Genomic DNA, 13,134 nt, shown 5'->3' with positions numbered 1-13,134 from the left:
TTACAATTTTTGTCCTTTTGAATCACTCAAATTATGGAATGGGTCATTTTTGAAAATGAGTTTCACTCTTTATCCTTAATTAGCATATTTGTCTTGCTTTTAGTCCTTTACACTAATAGATGTTAAGTTTTTTAGTTAAGTTGAAGCATATGCACTACACATGAGGGTATTTTAGTCATTTTACCATTAAAGGACGATTTGTGTTAAGAAAACAAAAAAATAAACAAATTTTAATATTTCGTTTTTAACAACATATAGTAATATGTAATTGTGGGACCCACCTAACATTAACAAATACTTAATTACATCAATCTTTTACCACACACCCCCTCTCTCAAGCTCTTCTTCATAGAAGGAAGAACGCGTCGCCAGCAACTCAACTTCATCAGGCAACTACCAGCACCAAGGCTTGCAACCACCAACAACACCACCGTGACCTAAAAATACCAGCACCAATCCTTATCTCCGGCAAACAAGCACCGTCGACATCGCATCATACACAATCGAAAACCCCATCACCATTAACATCATTGTATACCTCTGTTTAATTTTCCAAATATATCTATAATAGATCTGCAATTTTCCGGCGATGAAGGTGAGGGTTTGAACCGAGGTGGTTTCTCTTCAGCCGCCATCACCTTGGCAAGAAACGCAAATACTAACATCCGTTATCAGACCACTTTCTAAGGTTCCCAATCGATTTTCAACGACAAGAGCATGTTACAATCGACGATGTCAAGTGTATAATGGAGCTAGTGCTTCATCGATTATGATGTAGCAAACGAATCGGAGACAAACTCTGAGGGGTACCGAAGGGTCAAGAGGATTTTGCAACAAAAGAGACAACCTGATGACATTGGCGTTAGGGATTTGAAGGAAGATTTGAGTTTTATGTCAAAATGAGTTGATTTTTGTGGTTCATATATATATTTGAGATATGTGAGATGAAAAAGAACTTATTTATATAGAAGAAAGCAAAGGTGAGGGAGTAAATATGAACAATAATAATATAAGTTTTATTTATTTATTTATTTATATTCATACAAATAGTCCTTTAATGGTAAAATAACCAAAATACCCTCATGTGCAGTGAACATGTTTCAACTTAGCTGAAAAATTTAACACCCATTAGTGTAAAGGACTAAATATGGATATGCAAATAAATGATAAAGAGTGAAACTCATTTTTAAAAAGGACCCATTCCATAATTTGGGTAATTCAAAAGGAAAAAAATTGTAATTTTCTCTTAAATTAATTCTATTTTAGTTAATATGGCATGCGCCCGTTTTCTTTTTCATATAACCTGATTGATTTTCATAATCATATATCCATGCGTTCCAATATCCTTTGTTAACCGTAAAATCTTCGTTCGTTCCTCCAGCCGTTCTCACACGCCCGTTTATCTTCATATGTCATTTATGAGTTTCGATTGACAAATTTAGTAATCCATTTTCAGTCGCTCCATCCTCTTCCTCAACCTTTTGGTTTCCATGTTACAATTCCTTTTGTTTAGATTAGTTTTTTTAATTAGTGTGTTAATTTAGGTAATTTTATTCAATTTATTCAATATTATATCCTAATTTCGTATATGTTCCAACTCAGTTGTTCTCACAACCAGATGTGTAACCAGATGTGTTATTAGGGTTAATTTCATCAAACATTTATTTGTAAGGTTCTAATTTCTCCATTTTTGAGTTATATTAGTTTGCTAATTTACGTCTTTTTTGTTATTAGTTTTCAATTCAATCGTTCTCACAAACACATTTGTTATTAGGGTTCAATTCCACTCTAAAATCATCAGTTTATGTTACAGATGTGTTAGTGTGTTAATTTATGTACAACTCAGAATGATAAATCCCTAATTTTGAATATATTATTCATATGAATTCTTTCAAATTCCTAAATTCCCATTTTTCGTAAATAAATTCCTTATATTTGTGCATAATACACCAAGTCATTCAATTTAATATGTACATAATTAACATGTTATAGAATATGTCTGTTTCTTGAAATAGTATGCTCTTTCTTTTAATTGGCTCACCATACATAGCAAATTTAACATTTAACATATATTGTATGTTAATATAAATATATTGAACTTGCTAAAATTCTTATGGTTATCATTATTAACATTTAGATACTTTTAATTGCAAAATGACTTTGAAAATATTGAAATCTTAAATTTATTCTAAAAATATCACCTATTTTGACTTTTATATTTTCGTAATTATTAATGTAATTATGATACTAATTATTCTAATTATTATGAAATTTATAATATTACTAAACTTAACATGTTTTATAAAAATAAAGATTGATGTATTTACTATATAATATGCATTCTAAGATGAATTCTTCACATTCTCTCTATCATCTTCCTCTGAATTTTGTCTTAAACTAATATTTGTAAGTTTTAGTTTCATATATAATTAACATTTTTGAATATTTACGAATCTGATGACATATAATTATTTTAATAATTGCAGTGTTCAATAGATATTCATTCTTGGCCTTTCAAAGATATTGTTTCTCATGTTCTTAAATGGTTATTACTATTGGTTGGTTTTAGTTTAGATTTTTATATGTAGTCTTTACATGGTTGTATATTTATTGGTTGGTTTTAGCTTAAACTTTAGCAAATGTTTATATAGCTTTTGTGTTTTTATGGCAGTGGACCAATTACTTATGGTAAAAATGTTACTCCTCACATGGTCATAATTAATCCAGGAGAGATAGATTTTACGTGTAAAAGATTTTAAGATTTACCTTCACATTGCAACGATTTAAATATTCTCCCTTAAAGACAAGCACTTCTTTGTGAGTTCTCTCCTTATCATTTTTTTTTTCTTTATTTGATGCTTGACTTTATGGGTGTTCCTTGAATATAAAAGTTTAGAATTAATATTTTTTTCCGCTGATGTTTGCTTGGTTTTTGCCCGTTGACGAAGAAAATTAAAGAGAAAGCTGGTTTAGATCTTATTCAAGCGATGCCTATTGATCCAATCTAATGCAGCTTTTTAACTTCTATCTTTTCACATCAGGTTTGTGAGATGTATAATAAGATGGTTTTTAATAGTCTTAATATAATGATAATTTTAGTTCTTAAATAGTTGATTATGGACAAGAGAATATGTTTTTTTTTGTTGCTTGTGGTTGTCTTTGATATCTTGCATAACTTTTGTATTAATGCTTTGATCTTTAGGTTTTAGGTGCCATTATTATTCTTTAATTTTTGACATGACACATATCATTTTATATGAAAGTGAAATTTGAAGACTCTTATGCTATAATTTTGTGTATAGTGTTTACTCAAAAAAGAAAATTTTACTTTTAACATGCGTTTAATTGTGTATCTTAATAAAGTCATCATTAATTATCTAGTACATGTTTCTTGAAAACGCATCAAAGCTTATGTAAGACCTCGAATCCTGTGAATCCTACAGTTGGTATTCATACAAAATACTTATAAAAATACTTAACTCAAAAACAGTTCAATCCATTAAAATAACTAATTCAGCGGAAAACCATAATTAATAAAAACAAGTTCCCGAAACCCGGGAATTATGCCCAAAACCAATTTAAATGTATTTAATAAAACTTTAAAAATAAATGTTCAATATTTAAAACTTCCGTCTACGTATGCCCTTCACCGTCCAAGTAACTTCATGCACGTCCAAGCGGTAACGCATTCTCCTCCTAACCTGAAACTCACACTAACATGCACAAAGAGTCAGCTTGAGCTGAGTGAGTTTAAGTTTTAATAAATACACCAATAATAATAATCATAATAGTCATTCCAAGAGTTTTCAAAATAATCGGGATATAACAGTTAGGCCATCATCAACGATAAGTAATCATCCTTATAGGTATATATAAACATCCATATAATTATATATGAACATCCTTATAATTATATGCAAACATCCTTATAATTATATGCAACATCCTTAAAAGTATATGTGAACATCTTTATACTTATATACAAACATCCTTATAATTATATGTAAACATCCTTATAATTTCATACCTTCATATATATATATATATATATATATATATATATATATATATATATCATCCAAGTAATAACATCAGGGTCGAACACACGTACAACCCAAACACGTAACATCTCATCCAAGTAATAACATTAGGGTCCAGCAAACGTACAACCCAAACACGTAACATCTCATCCAACGTATGCAAACACAAAGTAGGCATACGTAACATCCGTAGACGATAGCGACTACTAACATCGCCAAATATTGGCCATACAATAATACATACATACATACGATAATATCATCTCAAGGCCTACCCTATACAAGTAAGCCCGTCCAAAATAATTTTACACAATTCATCAAGCAAAATCGCTTAGGTGTGCATGCTAGCCCAAAATCTTAAAAGAGTAAAAAGGGGCATCATGAACTCACCTGACACAAGGCACGAGTTCACCACGAGCTAGAGAACCCTAAGTATTCCCAAAACTCAAACACCTGTCGGTTTACATTCAAACATTACTAATGACATCAAAAGGACTCGTTTATCCTACGAGACGTTCTAACATGGTTCGAGTTACCTAAAGTCTCAGCCTCATCAAACTCATTCATAACAGCCCCCGGGACCTTACCTTCACCAACACGACCCTTAAATACTCCCGAGAATAAAGAATTCCCAATTTACCCCTAGAAGCACTAGGTGACACTAACACGCGCGTTTAAGAGTCGTTTAGGCCATTAACATCCAACTCAGCCCCGTGTGGACCCAATATGATAAATTCACAGCCAACAAGTCCACACGACGCTACACGAGTCAAATGGGTCGGTAACTCGCAAGTATAACGCACCAACTATTCAATAAACGAAATTGCGCGTTGTACCGACCCGTTTGAGTAACTGATGTAACACAAAGTGTACATCTTATTACACCAAATTTTCCTCATATTTTAGCCGAACTCCATGCAAATTCATTGTTTTTGGTAATTATTTGAGTTATTTGTGAATTTGCAGGTCTGGGCACCCGACCGACAAAGAAAACAAGAAAAGAGGGCGTTTCATGGACAAAATCAGCAATCTACCGACTCTGCACGACCGTGCAAGACCTTGCACGACCGTGCTTCCCGGAGATCTTACCAATGCAAGCCAGAGCCTCAAGAATTCAAAAGTGCACGACCGTGAATGGTCGTGCAGATGCCCGTGCATGACCTGCACGGCCGTGCGGGCCCATGCCGATGACCGTGCAAGAACAGAGAAATCTGACCTTTTGGTTAGACTAAAGCAGGGTGTTGACTTTCCACTTGTATGCACGACCGTGCATGGGCCCGTGCCAGACGTCCAGAAAGCTTAAATACACCTCCACTACTCCCATTTCAAGGGTGGAGCCTTAGGGGAATTCTCTAAATTTGCTGGAAAATTATTGTGTGTTTGCCAGAGAGAATTCAAGGCTTCCATCTTGTATGATCATCCTTGCAAGTAGCAACCATCATCCATCTTAGTTTGCAATTTCTTGTTCTTAACAATGCTTTGTAAGACTACTTTGATTTTGTTTGTTGTATCAAGCCTTATGGGATAAATACTCTTGTTACTTAGATTATGTTGAAGCTTTTGCCTATGTGATATTTATCTATGCATGATTTTGACAAGTTGGTGTTTTTCAAGGTTATGACATGTTCTTGAATAGAGTTTGATGGTCGAATGCTTGTTTTGATTCCTATTCTTGTTAGTTTGATAGATGTTTAACCATAATATGTTGGGAAACAATGTGTTGAGCATTTGTTTATGAACTTAGTTTGTGTATGCATACTTTGTTTATATCATTAAGTTAGGAATGACTAGTGGAAATTAACTTTGGTTATGAATTTTAACAAGCATGAAACCTATCACTTGATATTGGAAAATTGTATGGTGATAATATGATTCTTTGAGTTGGTTAATATTTGCTAGGGATTAAGGCCATAATTCTTGGTTCATATTTTGCTAATTAAAAGTTTCATGTGTTTAACTAGTGTTCTTGAACTTGTCTATTTTACATGATTTTAGGTGGTTAGTTTGTTGTTTTCATTCTAGCTTTCCTTTGATTATGAGATTAGGTAGTTTTGACAAACTTACTAATCTATGGTTATTAACTTGTTGAAAACCTATCATGTTGTGTTGTTGCTAGTATTAGGTTGCCTTGATTGGAATTTGATGTTGGTGCTTAATACATGATGTTTGTCATTATCATTGCTATTTTGTCACTAAGTTTGAGTGGATGCATAGTCTAAGTAGCCTTGTTTGGATTGATTGTTAGTTGTATTTTACTTGCTTTGTTATTGTTGAATGCTAGTTTAGTTACTTGAAAAATTACTTGGATTGTTTGTTTGGTTAAATTAATTACAAAGATTTAGTATCAATGGTTAGCCGTGTCCATGGATTGACACTCGGTTCTTACTGATACTTCACTACAAACGATAGGTACACTTGCCTTTCGTGTGTGGTTTGGTTGTTGGTGAAAACCATTTTTAAAACCCGATTTGTGTGAAACTTTTATTTAAATTTATTTATATATATTCGCACACGCCAAGTTTTTGGCGTCGTTGCCGGGGACACGGTGTTTTACTTTTGAAAACAATACGAGTAATTGATTTGCCTTGTTGATATTTTTGTTTTATGTTATTTTAGTCTATTTCATTTTTATTCATATTGTTTTATTTTATTTTAGTTATATTTTCAGATAGTTTTCCGTGTCTTGTTTGTTTCCATTCCGCGTTTCTTTCGGGTGATGCATGTCCACCACACCCAGTCCTGATCTTGTTTCCCCTTTTTCTGAACCCGAGCGACATATTCGAGAAGGTTTGAGGAGGAGAGCACGAGAAATTGCCGAGGTCATTGAAAACGAAGTTGTAGAGGAGGACGTGAATCCCGACGTTGAAGAAATGGCGGATCCGAACAATCAAGGTCGCATGGATGATTTCGCCATGCCGTCCCTTTATGGCTATGGCAGTGGTGTCACGGAGCCCGAGATTACCGTGAGTTTCGAGATCAAGTCGAGTATTACCACGCCGTCCATCGATGGCTATGGTCGAAAATTCCGTTTCTTTCCATGGCCTCTCGAACGAGGACCCTCACTCTCATGTTGCGCATTTCCTTCGAATATGTGCGACATTCAAGATCCAGGGGTGTACGGACGATGCCGTGAGACTCCGACTTTTTCCGTTCTCACTTCGCGGGGCTGCCTTGGAGTGGTTAGAGGCACTCCCTTCCGGCTCCATAACCACTTGGAACCAATTGGTTGAGCAGTTTATTCTTCAGCATTTCCCACCCGATAAAACTGCAGGATACCGGGCAAAAATCACTGGTTTTCGTGTTGATGATGACGAGTCACTTCATGCTGCATGGGAGAGGTTCAAGGGCTTGTTGAGAAAATGCCCTCATCACGGTTTGAGTCGCGGTCTTCAGTGTCGTACGTTCTTTGATGCTTTATCCGAAGCACAGAAGCAGAGCATTGATCAGGTTGCGGGAGGAGATTTCGGTAGGTGTACTCCCAACGAGGCGTTGGATGTCTTGGAGCGAGCTGCTAAGAAGAGTTTTGCATATAATCCGCCACGTAGCATTCCTTCCACTAAGGGCATTCTTCATATCGATTCTAATACCCTTGTTTCCGCTCAGTTAGAAGCCTTGACCAAAAGATTTGACCAGATGCAATCCGATCTGGCTAAGTCTATCTCTCGTTGTGGGGTGTGTGACGGGAAACACCAGACCAGTCAGTGCCAGCAGGCCATGGTGGTGGAGGATGTTGACTTGTGGGCCGCCAAAACAATGCCTACAACAACTCCTATAACCCGGGATGGAGAAACCACCCAAATTTCAGCTGGAAAGATAATGGTGGCTCTCAAAATCAGAGTCAAAATCTAAAGCCACTAGGGTTTGACCGAAATCCAAATTACCAAAATCAACCCCAGAACTAGTCTTACCAGCAAAAGCCTCAGTTTCAGGGTCCCAACAGTAACGGTGGGTCTAGTGTTGAAAATCTTTTGACTCAGCTTTTGGCTAAAACCGAGACCTTAAACAAACTGGCTGAACAGAGGAACCTGAAGATTGATGAGACTCTCCAGAGACACGATCTCGAGTTGAGGAATTAGAAAGCGTCCATTCAGACCATCGAGAATCAGGTTGGACAGATTGCTCAGCTCCTCTCTACGAGACCACAGGGTAGCCTTCCGAGTAACACTGAGATTAATCCGAATGCCGAGGCTAAGGCGATTACCCTGAGGAGTGGTAGATCCACCATTCTTGTTGATGCATCGGTTTCCACACCAAAATCGATTGTCGATGAGATCGAGACTGAGACTCCTGGTGAGGTGCACCTGAGGGTAACCCTAGAAAGTACCGCACAAACCAGTGAGCCAGTCAGGACTTATGTTCTTCCTATTCCATACCCAGGCCGTTTGAAGAAGCAGAAGATGCAAGAGCAGTACGGGAAATTCTTAGAACTTTTTAAGCAGCTTCACATTAATCTTACGTTTCTTGATGCGTTGAAAGAAATGCCTAAGTATGCTAAGTTTCTGAAAGAGATCCTCTCGAATAAGAAGAAATTAGAGGAGCTTTCTTGTGTGACTTTGAATGAGGAGTGTTCAGCGGTCCTTCAGAATAAACTGCCCAAAAAAATGACCGATCCGGGCAATTTTACCATTCCATGTTTGATAGGTAGTTTGTCGGTTAGTAACGCTTTAGCCGACCTAGGTGATAGCATTAACTTGATGCCTTATTCTGTTTTTGCAAAGCTAGACCTAGGTGAGCCTAAGCCTACTCGCATGAGCATTCAGCTTGCCGACCGCTCGGTGAAATACCCGAGGGGTATAGTTGAGAATATGCTTGTGAAAATCGACAAATTTGTGTTTCCTGTTGACTTTTTGATCTTGGAAATGAAGGAGGATAAAAATGTATCACTCATCTTAGGTCGTCCTTTCCTAGCCACTGCTAGAGCTCTCATCGATGTCTGCACCGGCAGACTCACTCTTAGAGTTGGAGACGAGGAGGTGACCTTTGATATTGGGAAATCCATGCGCCACCCACATGATCATGATGACGTGCTCTACATTGATACTGTCAATTCTTGCGTTTGTGAGCACATACAGGACACGTGTGAGGAATACTCTTTGGATAGTCAGTTGTGTGTTGGAGGGATTTTTGACTTGGTCAGTGGACCTCTATTTGAGGAGCTGGTCTGTGGTGTGGATCACGAGCCTCCTGAGTGTTTAAAGAGGATTGAGGATGCTGATCGTGTCGCCGAGCCTAAGGCAAAACCTTCTGTTGTGGACCCACCATCTATTGCGCTTAAGGAGCTCCCGTCCCATTTGGAGTATGCCTTCTTAGAGGATGGGTCCCGCCTTCCTGTTATCATTTCTGCTAGTTTGTCGAGCGAGGAGAAGGTGAAGTTGCTTGCGGTTCTGAAGAGGCATAAGCACGCGATCGCCTGGAAGATTATGGATATAAAAGGGATTAGCCCATCCTTTTGTACCCATAAGATCTTAATGGAGGAGGAGTACAAACCCGTGGTGCAGCACTAACGGCATCTCAACCCTAATATGCAAGACGTTGTGAAGAAAGAGGTCATCAAGCTTCTCGATGCTGGATTGATTTATCCGATCTCTGATTCCCCATGGGTGAGCCCGGTGCAGGTCGTCCCGAAAAAGGGCGGTATGACGGTTGTTGTTAATGAGAAGAACGAGTTGATTCCTACACGTACCATCACGGGATGGAGAGTTTGCATTGACTACCACAAACTCAACGATACCACGAGGAAAGACCATTTTCCACTCCCTTTCATTGACCAGATGTTGGAGCGAATGTAAAGAAAGATGTACTATTGCTTTCTTGACGGTTTCTCGGGATACTTTCAGATCCCCATCTCTCCTGAGGATCAGAAGATAACGACATTCACATGTCCTTATGGTACATTCGCCTACCGGCGGATGCCCTATGGACTGTGTAATGCCCCAGCCACGTTTCAGAGATGTAGGGTGGCGATTTTTCATGATATGATCGAGGACTCCATGGAGGTTTTCATGGATGATTTTTCTGTCTTCGGGAGTTCTTTCGATCATTGTTTGAGAAATTTGGAGAGAATGCTGGCCCGATGTTAGGAGGCCAACCTTGTTCTTAATTGGGAGAAATGCCACTTCATGGTGAAGGAGGGCATTGTGCTAGGGCATAAGATTTCACAGGCGGGGCTTGAGGTTGATCGAGCCAAAATTGATACCATTTCGAAGCTTCTGCCACCCAATTCGGTGAAGTCTATTAGGATTTTCTCGGTCACGCGGGATTTTATCGGCGATTCATAAAGGACTTTTCCCAAATCGCCCGCTCGATGACGAAACTCCTTGAGAAAGATGCCCCGTTTGTTTTCTCCTCCGAATGTCTTCGGGCGTTCGAGCTTCTGAAGGAGAAATTGGTGAATGCCCCTATCATGGTTGCCCCCGACTGGTCCTTACCTTTCGAGTTGATGTGTGATGCTACTGACTTTGCAGTCAGAGCGGTCTTAGGTCAAAGGCGAGATAAGCACTTTCACCCGATTTATTATGCGAGTAGGACATTGAATGATGCGCAGGAGCATTACACGACCACTGAAAAGGAGCTCCTTGCTGTTGTCTTCGCATTCAATAAATTTCGGTCTTATCTTGTCATTTCTAAGACCATTGTGTTCACGGATCATGCAGCCCTTAGTTATCTGTTCAGTAAACAAGATGTGAAGCCGAGACTTATTCGTTGGATTTTTTTTGCTGCAGGAGTTTGACATTGAGATTCGTGACAAAAAGGGTGCCGAAAATGTCGCGGCCGACCACCTCTCCCGTCTTGAGTGCTCAGCTTCATCGAAACAAGTGGGGGTTCATATAAATGACAATTTCCCCCACGAGTTCCTCATGCATATCGAGACACAGGATGAGGATCACCCTTGGTTCGCTGACATTGTGAATTTTCTTGCTAGGGGGATCGTGCTTAAGGGTCTAACTCACCAGAAAAAGAAGGAATTCTTTTCTGATGTGAAGCATTATTTTTGGGAGGATCCTACTTATTTCGTGTTGGTGTCGATCAGCTCATGCGTAGGTGTGTGTATGGTGATGAGGCTCGAAAGATCCTGAAACACCGCCACGAAGGCCCGACCGGAGGACACCATGGAGCCACATCCAAGGCGAAGAAGGTCTTTGACGCCGGTTTTTTATGGCCAACCATCTTCCGTGATCCTCATGACATGGTGCAGTCTTGTGATGCTTGCCAGAGGGCGAGCAACATCTCATCACGAGATGAGATGCCCCAGCGACCGATTCAGGTCTGCGAGGTTTTTGATGTCTGGGGCATCGACTTCATGGGACCTTTCCCGACTTCTTTCAGCTACCGTTACATCCTGGTGGCCGTTGATTATGATTCGAAATGGGCCGAGGTGCAAGCCTTGCCCACAAATAATGCTAGGTCGGTGGTGAAATTCTTGAAGAAGTTTTTCTCCCGCTTTGGTGCCCCCAAAGCACTGATTAGTGACCGAGGGACACATTTCTGTAATGCCCAGTTGGAAAAGGCATTGTCCCGATATGGTGTCCATCATCGCTTCTCTACACCATATCACCCGCAGACGAGTGGGCAGGTTGAGGTCATGAATCGGGGCATCAAGAGGATTTTGGAGAAAACGGTTAGTCAGAACTATAAGGATTGGTCCGAGAAATTGGATAACGCACTGTGGGCTTTCCGTACCGCATACAAGACACTTATTGGTACGACACCATTTAAATTGGTCTATGGGAAAGCGTGTCATCTCCCTGTTGAACTCGAGCATAAGGCATATTGGGCATTGAAAAGTGAAAATGTTGATCTTGCATGCGTGGTTAAAAACAGGATGGGTCAGTTGCATGAGCTTGAGGAGTTGAGAGGCCAAGCTTATGAGAATTCACAGATTTACAAGGAGAGGATCAAAAAGCTTCATGACGCCCGGTTGAAGGACCACAAACAATTCCAAGCGGGCGATCGTGTTTTGCTTTATAATTCTCGCCTTCGTTTATTCCCCGGGAAGTTGAAATCCCGATGGTCCGGCCCCTTTAGTGTGAGACAAGTATTTGACTACGGTACCGTTGAGATTGGCCATGAGGATGGACGGATATTCAAGGTGAACGGTCACCGTTTGAAACACTATTTGGGTGAGCCGGTCGAGACAGTTTTGGAGGTTGTTGACCTCCACCCCATGACTTAAGTGTGGGGAGTGCGAGTCTAGCTATCGACTCCGTCAAAATTTAGCATGTTTAGGACTTAGTAGTTTTCATCCCCTACGTACCCCATTTTCATCCATTCCACTCTCCCCACAGCAGATTCCGACCCTCTAACCCCTCAATCTCATGTTGTTCACCGGATTTTCACACTAAAGGTATGTTTAATCTTCCTTTCCATCTTCCTTTTCCTTATTTTTATAGATTCTAGGGTTTGTTCTTGAGGAATTTGGGGTTTTTCCAATCCTATCACTTTTGGGTCAGATTTGCCCTAATTCCTTGTTGTTTTGGTTAGTTTTAGGGTTTAGTTGGCTATTTTGGGCTTGATTGCGTTGGATTTGGTCGATTGGGTTGTTTTCCGGCAGTAGATCACCATCTGCACTGTTTCTGCAGACCACGCACGGTCGCCGGCACGGTCCGGTACGGCCGTGCATGGTGGTTTTCTCGCCGGAAGTCTGCTGACTTGATCTGGACAGTTTGCTGAGTTGTACGATCGCCGGCACGACCCCGCACGGCCGTGCACTGTCATTTTTCCGGCCAAAATTCCCTAGTTGACCAGTCTGTTTTCTTAAACCCTGTGCATGGTCCTGTCAGTTCGCACTGCCTTGCACTGCTTTTGCATGACCATGCCAAAGAGTCAGTCTACCCGTTTCTCGTTTTCTTTTGTCTATTTTTGCTAATTCATCTCTTGTTTGACAGATGTCGGGCCGCAGGCACCCGTTCTGCCGGTTTACTGGGGAAGATACCCGGAGCAGTCACGCTATCGCTTCGCTGAACTATGGCCGAGGAGGAGTAAATTTGTAATGGGATGTGTCCCGTGCTACGAGACGCTTGAACGCATAAACCAACGCGAGCGTTTTGATGCACTGCTCACAGAACCGTGGAAGCGCCTTCTCTTTATTCATCGG

At 39.9% G+C, this 13,134-nt stretch overlaps 1 protein-coding gene and 1 non-coding gene across 2 annotated transcripts; one reads left to right on the top strand and one right to left on the bottom strand.

Annotated features, from left to right (window-relative positions):
• The first annotated feature begins 6,760 nt into the window (after positions 1-6,760).
• On the top strand, positions 6,761-9,544 carry LOC143595127 (uncharacterized). Its single transcript, XM_077074243.1, has 3 exons — positions 6,761-7,003; positions 7,146-7,877; positions 8,117-9,544. The coding sequence occupies exons 1-3, from the start codon at positions 6,761-6,763 to the stop codon at positions 9,542-9,544; spliced, it is 2,403 nt and encodes an 800-aa protein (XP_076930358.1).
• Positions 7,313-7,417, bottom strand: LOC143595128 (small nucleolar RNA R71). The gene has a single exon (XR_013146474.1). It is a non-coding gene; the product is annotated as a small nucleolar RNA R71 (small nucleolar RNA).
• Positions 9,545-13,134: the final 3,590 nt, after the last annotated feature.

This window comes from Bidens hawaiensis, unplaced genomic scaffold (assembly GCF_021521415.1).
Source record: "Bidens hawaiensis isolate Kalapana, Puna unplaced genomic scaffold, B.hawaiensis_p1.1 tig00044694_1, whole genome shotgun sequence".
In the NCBI taxonomy this organism is placed as follows: domain Eukaryota; kingdom Viridiplantae; phylum Streptophyta; class Magnoliopsida; order Asterales; family Asteraceae; genus Bidens; species Bidens hawaiensis.
The sequence above is the reverse complement of the archived record's forward strand: the minus strand, read 5'-3'. Positions and strand labels throughout refer to the sequence as shown.